Source organism: Dromiciops gliroides, chromosome 2, assembly GCF_019393635.1.
Source record: "Dromiciops gliroides isolate mDroGli1 chromosome 2, mDroGli1.pri, whole genome shotgun sequence".
Taxonomy (NCBI): Eukaryota; Metazoa; Chordata; class Mammalia; order Microbiotheria; family Microbiotheriidae; genus Dromiciops; species Dromiciops gliroides.
In genome coordinates, this window is record NC_057862.1 from 631,690,240 (window position 1) to 631,709,775 (window position 19,536).

General features: G+C 37.1%; 1 protein-coding gene across 1 annotated transcript; it reads left to right on the forward strand.

Annotated features, from left to right (window-relative positions):
* The first annotated feature begins 466 nt into the window (after positions 1-466).
* Positions 467-2,857, forward strand: LOC122741828 (apoptosis-inducing factor 3-like). The gene is given in 4 exon segments (XM_043985633.1): positions 467-683; positions 686-739; positions 804-2,159; positions 2,162-2,857. Coding segments are annotated over 4 exon segments (1,887 nt in total). The 5' UTR covers positions 467-610; the 3' UTR covers positions 2,566-2,857.
* Positions 2,858-19,536: the final 16,679 nt, after the last annotated feature.

Sequence of the window (19,536 nt, forward strand, 5' to 3'; positions counted from 1 at the left end):
CTCTAAATGAAGGAAAATCATGGGAAATGATGTTAGACATGTTCTCATGACCAAGGGAAAACTCTTTACAAAACAAAACAAAACGTAGTTCCTTTAATAATTAACTTTTCGTTGGTTCTGCTTTACATTTTGTTTCCTATGCCTTAAAAATGAAAAAAGTCTATCCAGTTAATCTGTCTTCTCATTGTGAGCATTTTTGCACATTTTTATTCCCTCTTTGTTATATAATAAATTTTATTAGTGCTGCAACCATTATAATCACTGAGTAAGATAAATAGGATTCTTGCTCTTGTTACTTCTTTACTGTGGTTAAGCCACAGACTTCAGAAAAGACTAAATCTGATTGGGACATGCTTTCTATGGAATAACATGTCACAAATGCATACTGACCTAAAACTAGGAATTCTGGTTGTACTATAAAATAGTGTCTCCATTAAAAATCTCCTTGAGGGGAGGAGGCAGCGCAGCGCAGCCGAGCGGAGCCCGGAGGGCAGCCCAGCTCTGCCAGGCTCGGCCGGGCCCAGCCCCAGGGCACCCTCCCCTCTGGTTGGCAGGCAACGGAGCCCCTTCGTGGCAGCAATGACGGAGCCACCTCGGGGGGCTGTGCAGGATGCGCCGGGTCCCTGATGAAGGGCCCGGCCGCCTCTGGACGCCCCCACCATGGCCTAGCCTCCAGCCCGGTGTCCTTCGCTCACCAGCTCCAGCGCCATGGGAGGCTGCTTCTCCAAACCCAAGCCAGGTGCCGGCTCCCCCTCCCGGTCCCCACCCCTGCGGCTCGTCCTGGAAACGGCAGCTCAAACTAGTGGAGCTCAAAATTTAAGTGGTGCTCCCCGAGAAGGATCGAGCCAAAGAGGATGCGGCTCCCAACGGCCAGGCCAGCCCCCTGGCCTACAAAGCCAATGGCCGGGCCCGGCACTACCACCCTGAGGAGCGGCCCTCCACGCTGCACCCCTACCCCAGCCCACACGACCGAGTGGAGGCTGCTGTGTGCCACGCCAAGGACTTGGAGAACGGCCAGATGCGGGAGGTGGAGCTGGGCTGGGGCAAGGCCCTCTTGGTGAAGGACAACGGGGAATTCCATGCCTTGGGTCACAAATGTCCGCACTATGGAGCCCCCCTGGTGAAAGGGGTTCTCTCCAGGGGCAGGGTCCGATGCCCCTGGCACGGTGCCTGCTTCAATATTGCCACTGGAGACATTGAAGACTTCCCGGGCCTGGACAGCCTGCCCAAATTCCAGGTGAAGATTGAGAAAGAGAAGGTGTATATTCGAGCCAGCAAACAGGCCCTGCAGACGCAGAAGAGGACGAAGGTGATGGCCAAGTGCATCTCCCTCAACAACTACCATGTGGGAAGCACCAACATCCTGATCGTGGGAGCGGGGGCGGCCGGCTTGGTGTGTGCAGAGACTCTGAGGCAGGAGGGCTTCTCCGACAGAATCGTGATGTGCACAATGGACAGACACCTTCCCTATGACAGACCCAAGCTCAGCAAGTCCCTGGACTCCCAGCCGGAGCAGATTGCACTCAGGCCCAAGGAGTTCTTCCTGACATATGACATCGAAGTCCTGACTGAGACCCAGGTTGTCACGGTGGATGTGAAGAACAAGAAAGCGATATTCAAGGATGGCTTTAAGATGGAGTACAATAAGTTGCTCTTGGCCCCAGGAAGCACTCCCAAGACCCTCAGCTGCAAAGGAAAAGAAGTGGAGAACGTCTTCACTATTCGGACCCCGGAAGATGCCAATAGGATCGGGAAGCTGGCCTGTGGGAGGAATGCAGTTGTCGTTGGGGCCGCCTTCTTGGGCATGGAGGTGGCTGCCTATCTGACTGACAAGGCACACTCTGTGTCAGTTGTGGAGTTAGAAGAGATGCCCTTCCGGAAATTCCTTGGGGAGAAAGTTGGCCGAGCTCTCATGAAGATGTTTGAGAACAATGGAATCAAGTTTTACATGCAGACAGAAGTCTCAGAGCTTCGGGCTCAAGAAGGGAAGCTGAAGGAGGTGATACTGAAGAGTGGAAAAGTTGTCGGGGCTGACGTCTGTGTGGTGGGCATTGGTGCCTTGCCAGCCACAGGCTTCCTTAAACAGAGCGGGATCAACATGGATGCCCGGGGCTTCATTCCTGTTAACAAGATGATGCAGACAAACATCCCTGGCGTCTTCGCGGCGATGCCGTCACATTCCCGCTGGCTTTGAGGAGCCACAAGAAAGTGAACATCCCACACTGGCAGATGGCCCACATCCACGGGCGTGTGGCGGCTCAGAACATGCTGGCCCAGGAAGCCGAGATCAGCACCGTGCCCTGCCTCTGGACGGCCATGTTTGGGAAAAGTATCCGCTACACAGGGTATGGGGAAGGGTTTGATGATGTCATCATCCAGGGAGACCTGGACGAGCTGAAGTTTGTGGCCTTTTATACCAAGAATGATGAGGTGATCGCAGTGGCCAACATGAACTACGACCCGATTGTCTCCAAAGTGGCCGAAGTCTTGGCCTCAGGGAGAGCCATCCGCAAGCGGGGTGTGGAGACTGGAGACATGTCGTGGCTGACAGGCAAAGGCTACTGAACAGCAGGCCGGCCGAGCATCCTGGCAGCTGCAGCACATCTGGCCGGACGTGGGCAGCCGCTCCCTCGGACTCTTGCCAAACCTGCCACCTTCCCGATCTCTCCCTCCCTCGGAGCCGAATCCGGCCGTCCATCCCCTGCTGAGACGCTGATAGCTGCCCAGGCGGGTCTCGGCACCACCTGATGGGGAGCTGGGGGTCTTGGAGGCGGTACAGAAAGAGCTTGGAGCCTCCTCCCTACTCCTGTGTCTCCTCTGGGGGCCATGCCTGTCTCTTGCTGGCCCCAGCCCCCCAATATTGCTCCCAGGGAACCCCCACCACCATCCTCCTGAGGGATTGTGCTGCATCTCTGGGCCTCAGTCCCTCACCTGTAAACGGAAGGACCTGGGTAGGCGGTCCTTGAAGTCCTTCCGGATCTCACCCCACCATGGACGATTTTTCCTCCCGGGGTCGGCAGGCGGCCCCTCCCCCTCCAGGGAGCGGCTAAGTCTGGACACCAGAGCTGCCCCCTGCCCCCTTGCACAGACCAAGCAATACTAGGCAATAAACAAATCTAATTTCTGCATTGGAAAAAAAAAATCTCCTTGAGGTATGAACATAAGCAATGAATGGATCATATGTGCCCAGTGGAATACATGCTTTATTCAGTCCTATAAGTTGGAAGCATTTTGAGAAGAAACAAAACAGATTGCCATCTAAGTACTAGCCTGGTTAAGGGAATAGAGGTTACTTTGGTATTATAGTTCTTCACATATAATTAAGCTCATATTCTATGCTTTGCACAGTGCCTATCTCATCTTTGCTGTTTAATAAATGTTAATTGACTGATTTATATATTTAATGTTTCCTCTTAAGCATTGTCCACAAAAAGCATGAAGAAATCAAGGGGTTGAAAGCTGAAAGAAACCCAATAGGTAATAAGAGCATAAAATTAAAGAACTAGAATTGAAAGAGTATTCAGATGTAGCATAGGAGAAAAAAAATTTCAGATGAGGAACTTGAATCCCAGGAAAGTCAATGATATCTTCACTCAAATTATCCATCATCAGATTTGAATCCCCAAATTCTAGCCAATGCTCTTGACACACTCAACTTGGGACCCCCTTATTTTGTAGAGCTATGATCCATATGGAAGGGATTATTGAATATATGGCATAGTTTGGGGTTTTGAAAATAATTTTTCACTGTACTGAATATGTAAGACATTGGCAAGGGTTTTTTTTAAGTGTCTAATCTAAAGATTTGACTTAATCCTTTGCAGGGGAACAAATACATTTTGTCATCCATATAACCCCCTACATGTAATTATGTTTTGAGTACATTTAATTAGATATAGGAAAAAAGGGAAAATCTTTATATTGTAATTCCTTTAAGTACTTCTTTAAATCAGCATTTAATAATGAAAGTAAATTATTCTTTCAATTGGCACTCATAATTTGACTTACCACTGTATAAAATTAAAAAAATAATTCAACAGTCTGATCCGAGGTTCTTTAATTAAAACTTTATTCTAAATTAAACTTTTCACCCACTTTACCTAGTACACATCTGTATACTCTACAAGCACCTAAAACAGATTTCTGTATTTTAATATAGATTTAAAAGACTATAATTTCCTGCATCTCCTTTGTGATTTTGTTTGAGGGCTTAATTGCTGTTATAGCTGTGCTTATCAGAAAGCATTGAAAAGTGTTAATTACTTTGTACTTTAGTTAGTTATGAATGCATGCAAAATTTAACTATTTCCCCCAGAAGCATATAAAGTCCACATTTATTATGTTACATAAAAGTTATGGAATGATTTAGAATAATTAAACTAAGACTATTTGAATTCAGAGTTTCACTTGTTTGATATATGAAATGAATCTTGGAAAATTGCTTGAATACAATTCCAGTCATCTCCTTCATCAATTGTTGAATGGGAAAAAAAGTTCACATTTGTGTAACCTCCCCAGCTTATGGGAAGATATAAATAATTGACAATGTTCCTTTGGTCTTTTTCTTCTTTCCTAAAAAAGCCAACAATACTTCTCCCCACTTAGTTCTCAGCCTCACTGTCAGGCCTCTTTGTTCTTATGTGATTTCAACTGCTTGTTAAGATATTTACCTTCTGACTTTCCTTGAGGCAGTTATGTTGTACAGTAGATAATTCAGTGGGACTGGAAGTCAGCTAGAATTCAGACACTTACTAGTTATGTATCGTGGAACAAATATTTTACCATCTGATTGCCTAAGTGACTTTAAGTATAAAATAAGGATACATATTATGCCTACTTCCCAGGATTGTAAGGATTAAATACGGTGATATTTATGAAGTGCTTAGCATAGTACCTAACACATAGTAGGTGCTTAATAAAAGCTTATTTTCTACTTTCCTTTTTTTTTTTTTTGCAGGGCCTTAATCCAGGCCAGTGTTTTATCCATTGTGCACCTAGCTGTTCTATTTCCTCTTTTCCTGTAAAATTACCCACTTGCTAGGTGATTTCTGACAAACTACTTCTATCTCATCCAATACATTTAGCTTAATTATATTGAAATCTATTATTTATAGACTAAAGAAGTAGTGGAGGGATAGCAAAGAAGAACTTTAGGTTCAAATTTATAAGGTCTTAGTTAAGATTTCAATTTTGACACTTTTGATCTGGATTAGTTACCTTCATTCTGAGATTACCTTAAATTTAATATCCTGTATATAGCTTCTATGTATGCAGTTGTTTGAATTATGTCTCCCCCATTAGAATGTGGGATCCTTAGGGGAAGTACTACTTTTATCTTAACATATATACAGATATACAGTATGTATTTGACAATTACTTGTTGACTTGATTTTAAAAATAGGCAGTTAGTCTTATCTACAAAATGGGGATAAATAAAAAAACAACTTACACTATTTACTTCACAGGATACTGCTTGTACTAATCAAATGAGTACAAAGAATTAATGTTTTGTAACTACAAAGTACTAAAGACCTGGCTGTTGCAGCTTCTTCTTCTTCTTCTTCTTCTTCTTCTTCTTCTTCTTCTTCTTCTTCTTCTTCTTCTTCTTCTTCTTCTTCTTCTTCTTCTTCTTCTTCTTCTTCTTCTTCTTCTTCTTCTCCTTCTTCTTCTTCTTCTTTCTACCACTACCACTACTACGACTACTACTGCTAATACTACTACTGCTACTACTACTACTAGTAATAACAAATGATGACCTGTCAGTATTAATCTCTAAAGTTAATAAATTTTATAATTAATATTTACTACTTTATGTCTAACCTGACATTATTAATTAGTATTCATAAATCAAGGATAAGAATGTGGTTTTATGTTTTCAGAGAACTATAATAATTTTTATACATGAGTGGGATATGCCTCATTGGAAGAGAGCCTTTGAAACTTTTCAAAATTAAATACCTCAAGTGTTATACTGATTGTCTTTTGTTGTTTTTTCTCTACTTCTTCTAGGGGATTGGTCACTCATCCAGCCTATACCTACTTTGGCAAACAAGGGTAGTGGTCACAGTGATACTACTCAGCTCATAGATTATTTGCAGTAACCTCTATGTTCAGGTTTCACTCATTACTTACCACTGCTTCTCCTGAGCCCTTACTAGTGTATTTCCTATTTTTACAAATAAATGGCAATGACATAATTGACTCTAAAAGGTGGAACATTCCTTTTAAAATGAGGCTAAAACATTAAAGCAAGAAAAATATTCAACAGAAGGAAAGAAAAAAAATTGTTAACTTGTAATTTCCATCTATACATCTATGTCACAAATTCCTCTCAATGCACACAATACTGTGGGAGATGGAAAAGGTATCCATTGAAAAACTTAGCAGTGAAGACCATGGATAGGGAATTTTATGTATATGGATTTCAGAATTAGATGCCAGTTATCTCTTTTAGGGAACAATCTAAACCATATGGAAGCAACTCTTCTTCTGATACTTTCCGTTTTCTTGCTGGCAGAAAGCACACTCTGGTATTCTCAGACCAGTGAAGCAATGTTAAGTAAGCTATTCTAGCTAATATAAGCAGCATGATATTCAGTAAATAACATTTACCTTAAATATGGAATTTGTCAAGAAAACCAGTTCTAGTACATATAGGCTAAAAGGGGATTTCCTTATTTATATCATAGAGGTAAGTAAAGAACAATGTGGGCAAGAAAATGGGGGGTTTTCTCTCTTGAAAATTTATTGGCTTTTTTAAATGCATAATATAGCCTTTCCCCAGGCTGTTCTTCAAATAGCAGAGGATTCGGTTTTGTCCAATCCCCTCTCCATAAAGAGACTCATTTATTTCCAGTAAACACAGCTTATAGCAAAGCATATGCAAAGTATATCTACTCACCATATTACTCCCCCTCAAGCAATAAAAGTCATTAAAGAGGAAAAAGGAAAGCCCCTGATTCAATGATTTATAGCAACCTTATGATGAGAAATTCAAAAACCCAATTTACTATCAATTATGACACTACAACAGTCCTAAACATATACAATTCTATAAGTAATTTCTTTAGTTTATTTTCTAAATTATATCCTTTAAACTCTGAAATGTAATATATAAATGATCTGATTGCCATCATGCATTTTAACCATCATTAATTCAGTGATTGCATTGCTTTCAAATAATTTTCTCATATCTCTTTATCTGTGGCTTCATCAATGTTATTTCATTCTACTTTCCTCACAAGATTATTCTTTTCACCCCCTTTTAGCAAATAAAATGTCTATATATAAGAGAAGTAATAATTTACACTTATATGCCCATTGAATATCTTTTTTGATTGACTCTCCACATTTTATTTAAAACAATTGGCCCTGCCCATTGCTTCTCTGTTTTATAGGGTGATACTGCTCATAATCTTACTTTATGCTAATTTATGTGACTTTACAAATAAGCTTTCATTGTGAATTAGTTTTATAACTTAATTGATATAGTGCCCTTCTTAACAAGTAAGCCAGACATGTGCTGATTAAACCTCTTTTTTAAAGCTCTTCTGACCTACATGATATGACTATTGATTTAACTCTGTTTCATCTTTATTTCTATCCTTGTGAACATTTCCTATTATTCTTCATCAATATTTTATTTGTATTGGTCAAGATTACCTTTTAATTTCACATCACACATGTGTAGACATAGACATGTGCCTATCCATATATATGCACGTATATATGTATGTATTTCATGTTAATTGTGTCTTCTAGCTTTTGCTGAAATAATTTAAAGCTTTGCCTATACATAGGAAGTTAATTCAAAAATAATTTTCACATCATCAATGTATATTTTTTCATCCTTTTTCTTTGGAATCAATTGTGAAGCATGGGAGAAACTGGCACAAAACTACCCAGCATGTCATGCTGACATCAAAGAAGTCACTGTGCTCTATAAACAAAGGAAAATTGAAGTATCTTAAAATTTTTTAAAAAAGTAAAATGTCCAAATTTAGATACATCTTCACTTCAAATGTTCATATTGACTATTTGTGCCCAACCTGTGGTAGAGCCTTTTACATTCTTAATGGTCTGATTGGCCACAGTTGGATGAAATGTACCTTGACTGAACCATAGTGATACCATCTTGTTACTCTTTGGAAACCACCACTACATTATTTTTTTTTCTGGATAGCAACATGATGACCACATCAAGTCAAATATATATGACCGAACTGGAAGAAAACCATGGTCACTATAAAAACTTTAATTTAATTATCAAAAAAGGGAAGAGGACATAAAAGAATCCCTATTGTCCAGATTACATGTCCAGATTACACCCTACTGTCTATAGGGTGTATCTACAAGTACACACACACATACACAAACACACACACACACACACACACAAACACATACACTGAAGTATATTGAACAGACGGTGCACACGATGTTAGCAAAAAAAAAAAAAAATAAGACAGGATGCATTGTCTGAATTGCCTTTGGGAAATTTTGAAGCTCTTTTACACACCCAGAACTTCTCCTAGAAATAACAATATATTTCATCTGATTAATTATTTATTTTTGCCAATAATCTACTGGTGTTGATGCATGGCAATGAGTCCTAAACAGCTATATAGCATCTGAATGACCATTATATAAGTATATTAGCAATTTGCAGTACATCAATAAAGAACCATGAGGAAACTCTAGATTTGATGATGTCATCAAAATTAATTTGATTGAAAAATAAATTGGACAGGTTACAATTGAATAGAGAAGAATAACTACTGATTAGCCTATGTGCTCTGATAGTAACCTTATGCTGATATGGTAAATAGAGAAAGACTCTCAGGGAGTTTGGTGTTACCTCCTGAGAAGAACATATTGCATATGCACGACACAAAAATGGGACTGGTATGGGTAGTTGTATTCTGAATAACTGAATGTAACATCCACTTTAATGATATCAAAGAGATATTGTAGTACAGAATATATGAATGTCACAATCACACAGCATTTTATTTTTAGAAAGGATTTTTGGCTTTCTCTTCAATTTTCCTCTTTAATTCCTTGGAACCTAAGAATATGATGGAGCGAATTCTCACTGAAGACTATTACTAGCATGATTAAAGGAAAAAGTTTTTACATGCACAAATTATATAATGGCTATCTCCAAATTCGCTAGTATCTCCTCTGCCTTTATCTTTCATAACCATGAGATTATGGTCAATGAGAGTAAAATTTGTGCGCTCATTAATAAAGAAGATGTAAAGGTTGTAATCTTCTGCTTCAGTTTATTTGCAGGACTTATCCTGCCACCTAAGGCTCCCATGACTAAAAGGCTTCCCCTGTTAGACATGTTTCCTACAGTCAGTTGGTTCTGCTGAGAAAAAGCAGGAAGGAAGCAAAGAAAGAAGAATATGAGGGGTTAGATGAGGCATGAACTTTTTGATGAAATATCAATTATAAAATGTTGAAAGAGAAGCTGAACTCAAAAAGATAAAGAACATTTTGACTTTCCCTTTTATACTTAACGCACCTAAGGCTTGGAACAGTTAAATAACTTTCCCATGTTTACCTAGGTATTAGGTATAAAGGTTTGTATCCTGATCTGAACCTGGATTTTCTACCTCTCTGACTCTCAGCTATGTATGTGTATGTGTATGTGTACATGATATAAATATAGATATGGATATAGATGTGTATATGTATATATATATGTAGATAACAACATATTACATTATATTCATATAGCATTTTATGTTAAAAATCATTTTGGTTCTTATACACATAATATGTATATAAACACACACAAAATAATTAAATACATATATGCAATGTATGTGTCACAGTTAAATCAGTAATATAAACATATTTTTAAAAATAAATAGGTATACATTGAAAGAAAATGTGGTATTATGAAGATGTTAAATAAACTGTAAGTAAGTATCCAAGTTAAGGTCTAATTGAACTACTTAACCACTGCAGTTTAAAAGCATATCATTAACATACAAGTAACAAAGCCAAGTTTAGTAATGCTACTTCCTTTGGGATGTTGTTGTTCAGTGTTCATTGATTTTGTCACATCTCTCCATTCCTATTTTCCTCAATCCCAAGAGCATTACTAGTTGTTACTTTTCAGAAGGTTCTCCTAATTGCTATGCCCAAATAAATTTGGCATCTTTTGCTTGCAAGAGAGTGATATTCCTAAATCACAGGCACACAGCATGCAGGTTACCTCTCTTTTACAAAGAAAGAATCTGTCCTAGGTGTGCTAATGCCAAAGTAAGTCAATCAAACTATAATTGGCTCTAATTGGCACTCCCACCAGCCCTTCAATTTTCTTTTCTCTCTCTCTTTGAAGTTAAAGAAAGGTGAAAAATTCATCCAAGACTTTGAAGTATTAAATGGAGCTGATCATCCTGAGGCAAAGTTTCTGAATTTGAATCTATAAGAACTAAGTTGTTGAAAGACAGTAACTTCCTTTCAATCACAGACTTTCCTGTGTCAGCAGTGAAAAGCTTGATCTCAACTTTTTTGTTCCTAAAAGTGTAGCTGATTCTTCCTAGAAAATTAATAGACTACAAAATTACATATGCAAAACCAATCTTAGAGAGATCTAAGAAGTGTTTACCAATACCTTTCAGTCCTTCAATTACAATTTCCATGAAATTTATACTAGAGTTTTTTTTTCTCAGAAATATACTTGGGAAACCATAGAGATTTGTTTGAAAATGTGTTTATTAGTATCTATAAATAGAGATGGTATATCTATGACTACACTGATATCATCCTCATTCTCTTATTTAGACAGTGAAATTTTTATGTCGTAATATACCCACTTAAATATGCCTTCATTCTGTCTACACCAATGCAAAATACAGGCTGCCCATATATTACTTCTAGCTGTCCTTTCTTTATCCAATTCCACATTTCTTAGACAATATATCTTTTATATAAATCATCATACTCATCATTTTCAAGAGAAATCCAAAGTTAAATTTGACTAACATATCCTTTGGGTTATCCTTTGAATGGTGAGATGTGTGAGAAGTACCTTCAGCAAACAATATGTCCTTGAGTAAAGAGAAGCTTTCTGAAGATACATAGACACTCTTACAAGAAAAGGAGAAGATACACCTCTGTTCTCCCTCCTCCTACCTAGAAGGTTATGTCTCAGTATTCATATTCTGAGGTAACCAAAGGGGAAAGGTGGGTGTCCTATCTCCTGCTTGGAGATCATGTGTCTATGAACCTATGGTGCTTCCAGTCCCTTTCTCACTTTGAGTTTCTTTGTTTATTCTTTTCTGATCTGAGTTGAATATGTATCCTGACTAAAACACTCAAGTGACCTGGTGGGTTTGGTTGATTCAGAGGTTCCCATTTGATATCCCACTGGTCACAGGAGGCATTATCACTTATTGTCTGAGTGGTAGTGGCTAATGACAGAGAAGATGCTTAAAGAAGGATTTCGAATGTCAATCACCTTTAGACAGTGACAGGTTTAGAGAAAGTGACCCCAAATGGCACAGAGGTCTGTCATCTATGGACTTATCAAAGACTTTTATTCTGAGCTTCGAAGAAAGTTACACTTAAGGGGAATTTGATGAAAACTCCTTGAAGGGAGAAAATCACTGTTAGCAACTAGGTACTTTTAGTTATCCCTATGCTGCCTGTGTTCCCTACTTCAATACTTCAGTACCATTGCATTTTAAATTTGTTTCCAAAATCTCCATGTACACAATGTACAAGGTAAAAGTGTGACATCAGATATTTTTTCTTCTTTTGGGGGGTGGGGGTATCTTTTTAAAAAATTATTATTGTTATTAAACATACTTATCAAATATCTTAAGTAAAAGTTAGTTTCAGATATTGACTGATTGTTGATAGAAAGTATACTGATAGGGGCTTAATAATAGGGACCAGAATGCTGATGAGAAAAGTAATTAGCTGTCCTCTGGGGATCTGACCTCACAATGTGAGTGTTATTTGGGGAAATGATCCAGAGGTGTGCTCCATTGATCCCATTCTATGAACCATTAAAGATTAATCTTTGAGTTAAGTTTTCCATTCAGTTCTGAATCTTTCCAATTTTATTATTATCTAGTCCATATTCCTACATCTTTTCCACAAGAATAAGATGTGGTCTTTTATCAGTTGCCTTGTTACAATCTAGTTAAGCTATGTTCACAACATTCTTCTGATCTACTACTTCAATTACCCAATGAAAATAGGAAATAAGATTAATCTAGTATAAACGTGATGAAGCCATGCTAATTATTTATAACCAGTTTCCCTTTCTAGATGTTCAAAAACCATACTTTCATAATTTATTCTAGAAATTTCATAGGAATTACAACCCAACTCACTAGCCCCAAATTTCACATCTTATTCCATTTCTTTTGTTTTTAATAAATCAGGAAATTTCTTCTTCTATATTTTCTACTACCTCTTTTTTCCATGAAAGACACCTTCTCTGACATACGAATTATGAATGTACTTTCAGTCCTATAGTATCCTCATGTTTACTTATTGCCTCTTGCACTGTAGAATATAAGAAACTTGAGGGCACAAACTATTTCATTTTAACCTTTTTATCCCCTGTGTCTGGCATTTAATAAATATTTCATTGAGATTAATCAAAAGCATTTTCCCAACAATTGTTTGACATTCCCATCCTGATTTCCAAAGCATTCTCTACTTCTCCAATTGCCCTTTCCTCATGGACCAGAACCCCTAACTTTTATAAGCTCTGACAAGAATTTTATTGAGGATATCAACATGGTCATTTTTTTCTAAACTAGTAATAAAAATAATTCACATTTCTATAAGAACATTGTGAGGTATTGTAAAGGAAGTATAATTGCTGTCATTTTCTGATAAAGAAGCAAAACTCATATGTCTATCCAAATAAGAGCACTATATATGGTGGTTCAAATCCCCATTTTAATACTTAACCAACTAAATGGATTTGAGGAAGTCCCTCCAAATCACAATTCCCCAATCCCTAAAATGAAAATAGTGTTCCTGAAGCTATTGTGCAAACAAAATTAAGGAAACTATCTAACTATTTGTTAAAATCAAACAAACTCAAAAGAAATTATAATGTAATGTAATGAGCCTTAAAATAAATTCAGTCTTTAATGTAATGGCAGTTTGGGAAATGTATTTTTCTCCCACAAATTTTTATCACTCATTTCTCTCTTTTTTTTTGGGGGGGGCAGGGCAATGACGGTTAAGTGACTTGCCCAGGGTCACACAGTTAAGTGTCAAGTGTCTGAGACTGGATTTGAGCTCAGGTCCTCCTGAATCCAAGGTCAGTGCTTTATCCACTGAGCCAGCTAGCTGCCCTCTTTTTTCTTTTTTAAAAGCTAGAATATATATCCTGCTCTGTGAAGCACTATATGTATGTAATCTCACTTGATCCCCACCATGGCCATTTGAAGTAGGTATTATTTCCATTTTACAGTTCAGGAAACTAAGGGTGAGAGAGTGATATGCTTAGGAAGCATCTGAGCAGGAATCTAATCCACATGTTCCTGACTATAAATTCAACACTATCTACTGTGCCCCCTAGCCAAGTCTAAGTTCCTACTAAATAATTATCTGTATCCTCTTGTCATTTTTATTCTGACATAGAATGTCTCTATCATGTTATCAACATATGCAGTGCTTTGTTGCTACAGTACATCTGGCAGCCCACCAACTTAATGTCAGGGAGAAAAAAAGAACTTCCTTGAGAGATACAGCTCCTTGTATTCTGAATGACACAAACCTTGAAAGATATATGATTTTCATCCAGATCTTGCCATTTGATTTTGAAAGCCAAATCTTTTTTTTTTCTCACTCACAGGATAATTCATTTTCTGTTACTGATATACTCAAACAAGAAAGCTTTGTTTCAGACACAGAAATGACACTTGGGGTCTATCTAAACAGCTGTATTGAAAATGACAGATGTGAACAGTTTCTCATACACGATGATTAAAGGGTTGGGAAATGGGGCTGGAAAGAAAGGTTAAGGGAATTAGGATTATTAAAAGAGGAAAGGTTGAAGTGTGACTCAATAACTGTCTACAAGGACATGATGGGTTATTACATGGAAGATAGTGAACAGTTGTTCTCCATCACCACTAAAGATACAAGCAAAATTGCCTTGAACTGCAATGCAAAGTTTGGAAGAAGGTTACATAAGATTCATATTTGCAAAGAAGGCATGCTTGACAGTAGGACATTGATATCTGTTGAAGCTTTTCTAAGGAGTTCTTCAAGTAGCATAAATAGAAATATGGCATTGGCAATGACTATTTAAAGCAGGAGAATCTATAGAATCTAGAACAATCCATAGAATCATAGCATTTAAAAGTGTAAGGTGTCTTAAAGACATCCCAGTCTAGTCCCACCACTCATGCAGTTGAGGAAACAAAAATTTAGAAAATATGATTGGTTTGCTCAATGATTTGTCTAAACCAGAACTTATAAGAAATGGTATACCTGTGGTACATAAACCAAAGGTTTCAGAGACAAAATTCTAAGCTTTTTAAATTATTATGCTACCACTTTCTAGGCCATAGGGAACATTATAGGACCATCTTTGCTTGTGATTCAAACAGTTCTTGGAATAAAATTCATTTCTTTCTATTCTGAGTCAAGGCTTTTCAAAGAAATGGTGGTTGTTGGGAGCTCATGTGTAAACATTGAAAGGGTAGTTAACGATGTGTATTTTAAGCAAATGAACTCACTAATATCACCTGCCTTGCCCCATCAAGTTTCTGCTTCCATTTTCAAACTCTATATCTTTCCACTGGACTTAGACAGTCTTGCCAGACCACAATCAGTCGATTGATAACCCGGAATTTATTAAATACATGTTTTGTGCCACACACTGTGATAAGCACTTAACAAAGGAAGGAAGGAAGGAAGGAAGGAAGGAAGGAAGGAAGGAAGGAAGGAAGGAAGGAAGGAAGGAAGGAAGGAAGGAAGGAAGGAAGGAAAGAAGGAAGGAAGGAAGGAAGGAAAGAAGGAAGGAAGAAAGGAAGGAAAGAAGGAAGGAAAAAGAAAAAAGAAAAGAAAAAGAAAAAAGGGGGAAAAAGAAGGCAAAAGATAGCTCTTGCTCTCAAGGAATTTACTATTTAAAGTGGGAGATAGTATGAAAACTAAGTACAAGCAAGATATATTCATGTCACAAAAGGACTAAATGTTACTAACTTGGGTTTAGAGAACAAAAGTAGGATAAATTCACAGAAGGGTATCATAGACCACAAGAGTTGAAGTGAACCTCAACGACCTAAACCCCCATTTTTACAGTTGAGAAAACAGGAGAGAGACAGCTAGGTGTCGCAGCTAGGTGTACTACTGGATTCAGTAGTACCTGAGTTCAAATCCAGCCTCAGCCACTTGACACTTACTAGCTGTGTGACCCTCGGCAAGTCACTTAACCCTTATCGCCCCACCAAAAACCAAAACAAAACAAAACAAAACAAATTCATGAAAAAACAGGAGAGGGTAGCTTAAGTAACTTGTACAATGTAACACAGGCTAACAGAGGCAGGCTTGAATCCAGATATTTTGACTTTGAAATTGGCACTTTTATTTTTTAATGATCTCACACCTATTAAGCTGAAGAAAGATTCATTTCTACTATTTATAAGCATAAACTTCTTACCAATTATTACTGAAGGAAAAATAAAGGATTTGGCTTTTTATTAAAATAAGGTCATCCCCTCATTAAAAATGGTATGGGGATAAGTGACCACGTATTTGTGATTTTGCGTAAGATATTGTTACTTCCATATAGGTTGAATTAGATGGATTTAGGAAAGTGACATGATATAGGCAGATAGAGTGATGGACTTACAATTAAATATATATATATATATATATATATATATATATATATATATATATATATATATATATATATATATATATATTTGGGTTTAAGTCCTGCCTATGACACTAAATAGATGTAAAACTATAGGTAAGTCATCTTATCTCTCTGTGTGTCAGTTTCTTCATCTGTAAAATTATATTATTGAATCTGATGGCCTCTTAGGTTCACTATATTTCCATCTGTGAGCCTCTGACCACAGAGATTCTGTGATTTTATTATTATATGACTCCCTACTTGTCCCCAACTAGAAGGGACTATCACTGAGAATCTCTTTGAGGAAATTGTTTTCTTGAATTAAGAAAACTTCCATTTTTCAAAGTTTTCAACCCTAGTCCTAGTCAATGGAACTAAACATAAGCCTTCAGAGAATAAGATCCAAACTGTCTAAGGAATTATGCCTCAAAGTTCATTCTGACTATTCTGAATAATTTGGTATCATGGAAGTTGGAAAGAGAAGTTGATCACTCCTGAATACACAATTGTAAATATCTGGTTACATAAGCACATTAATAATCAAATATTGGGTTACCCTTTTGTGACATTTTCAGAGCTTTAATTTTATTTAATTGAAAGAACGTTAGACTGCTGTAACATTTAGAATCATGACTCTAGGAAGGTCATTTGCTTTGTTTCCTTGGGTACATATTTATCCGGTATGCTAACATTTTAAGAGACAACCACACCAGATGTTAACCAGATTTTATAGATTCAAGGGTCCACAGCAATTTTAGATATGTTTTAGGTTTGTTTGTGGAGATCAGAATCACTTAAACACTGAAAAAAATGTCTTGAGATTGTCTACCAATAATGAAATGTGATTTTACCAGATTTTTAAAATTTCCCCCATTAATACTCTTCCAGAAACTTAATAAGTTGAATTTCTGGAGGTGTGGGTGTCACTGTTCTCTGCTTAGATGAAAATGTATCATGAGAACTTTATCTCATATTAAGCATCTCATTATAGAAGGAATATTGACAAAATAAAGCTTATCTAGGAGAGTTCAGCCAGAATAATGAGCAAACTAGAATCTTCGTCATAGAAGGACTGATTGATGCAACTGGGAATGTGAAACCTGGAGGGGAAAAATGAGGTTGCATCGGGGGGGGGGGTAGGTGAATGAATTAACAGCATCTTCAGATATCTGAAGGTCAACAATGTTCAGAATGAATTTATTATGTTATTTTTTTGATGAAATAAAAGCTATGGGTAATTAAGGACATTTCAGAAAGGGACAAGTCAGTTTCACATATGCCAAACTTTTTAACCCTTAGAAATTACCAAAGCAGAATAGAGTCTCCTCTTGGATAGATTATTGTCACCAAATATTTCCAAGTAGAGGCTAGATAATAATCTTTCAAGAATATTGGAGAAAATAAGGGTCTCTGTGATATCTTCTAACTCTCTAGGAATCAGAATTAACTCACACAGTTTTAGTTTACATTAAGGGTGATAAGAAAAAATGATAAAGGTAAGAGTGGAAAGTGAGAATATTTTGTTCCCCATTTACTAATTTAAAATACTGTTTTGTGGCAGTTTCTTCAATGCTTATCACTTATTTCTATTCACCCACTTTGAGTAACTCATAATTTATGTGTCTTTCCATAGTGAATAGAGTTCTGAGCCTGGACTTAGAAAGCCCTCAGTTCAAATCTAGCCTTAAATACTTATTACCTGTGTGACCTTGGGCAAGTCACTTAACCTCTGTTTGCCTCAACTCCTCATCTATATTATGGGGATAATAATGGCACATACATCTGAAGTTTTTATGAGTTTCAAATGAAATAATGATTGTAAAACAAAATACTTACCATGGTGTCTGACACATAGTAAACATTATATAAGTGTTAGCTATTATTATTAACATTTTTCTTTCAAAAATACTGAAAGTGAAAAACACTAGTACAATTTTGCATTGTGTGCCCCTATTCCTCATATGCACCTTCCAAATTGCAGAAATATACTTGAAATCTTCAATGGATAGGTAATTTTGCATAAAATAGGTATTCATATCATTTGTAGACGTTGATATCACTCATTTATACCCATCTTATATTAATGTGGTCAAAATCCCTCCATAAATCCTTTATCAATTATTTACTTGAAATGCTTGATGTCCCACATTGTTTCTTTCGATGTTTCCATTTCACCAATAAAAAATCTATATATTTGTCATTCCTCAGAGCGTGTGTGTATGTGACACACAAACATGTATATATGTATGTATGTATCCAGTCCACTGATTTTTCTATTCCCCTGCATCTTCCACTGTGTCTCAATATCCTCTAATGCAAAGGTTATTGGATGCCATGATACACTGTGTTAAATGAGAGTAAATTAAGCAGTACAAAACACAAATGAACCAAAAAAATTCTTACATAATTAGAACAGCATGTCAGAGATGAAAAATATGTAAGAGACTGCCTTGTCCAATCCACAACTCAACAAGAATATGCTTTACAATTCACTTGACAAATTATTGTCCAACTTTGATGACCTCAAGAGAGAAGAAACACATGGCCTCTTTAAACAGCAATTCCATTTTAAAAAATTCTTTGTTAGTAATAAAAAAAAAAAAAAACAAGCGAACAAAACAAAAAAACTAAATCTATGTCTTGGTCAATTTTACCCATTGACCTCCATAGCCATGTAGAATAGTTCATTTCTCTCTTTCACATGGAAAACTTCCAAACACTTGAAGAAAACTGAGATACTGTAACTAAATCTTATGATGTCCAGTTGTTTGCCCAATCTCTTGTCCAGGCTAAATAAATTTACTATCTGCATTATGTTGGGCAAATCAACTAACCTCTGCCTTTCTCAGTTTCTTTAATTGTAAATTGGGGACAGTTATAGCATCTACAACCCAGAGTTGATTGATGTGAGGATAAAATGAGATATTATTTATAAAGCACTTTAAAAACCTTACAGTTTTCTGTCAATACTATAGTCGTAGTAATAATAATGGTAGTAGTAGTTCTAGTGCGGGTAGCAGTAGCAGAAACAGCAGTAATAGTAATAATATTAACATTATTGGTAGTAGCAGCAACAGTAGTAACAGTCATAGTGGTAATCATTGTTGTCATTGCCCCATCCCTTCAGCTGATTCTTATATTATACATACTCTTGAGCACTTATATTGTCCTTTATCCCTTATGTGAAAATGGAAGTTGATTAAGGATATGAAGGAAAATGTTACCCGGGTGTTTCCTGGTTTGTTTGTTTGTTTGTTTGTTTGGGGAGAGAGAGAGAGAGAGAGAGAGAGAGAGAGAGAGAGAGAGAGAGAGAGAGAGAGAGAGAGAGAGAGAGAGAGAGAGAATTTTCTAACTATAAGTCAGTGAGTCTAAATTATATTATTATATTCCTGTGGAAATTCTAGAGTGGAATATTGAAGAGATGATTGGTGAAAATATAGAAGGGGAAATGGTGATTAAAAAGATCCAACATGCCTTTATCAAGAGCTGACCATGAGATTATATTGCTAGGCTAAGCTCATTTATCTGTGGCTTCTTCTGCAGCATTTATTTTAGCTATCTTTAACTTATTCACTATTCCCCCAAGGATTAGTACATTCTCCTGTACCCTATACCCATTTTTTTAGCTTTCTTTTGTGTAATATCTCCCCTGATTTGATTGTAATCTCCTTGAGGGTAGG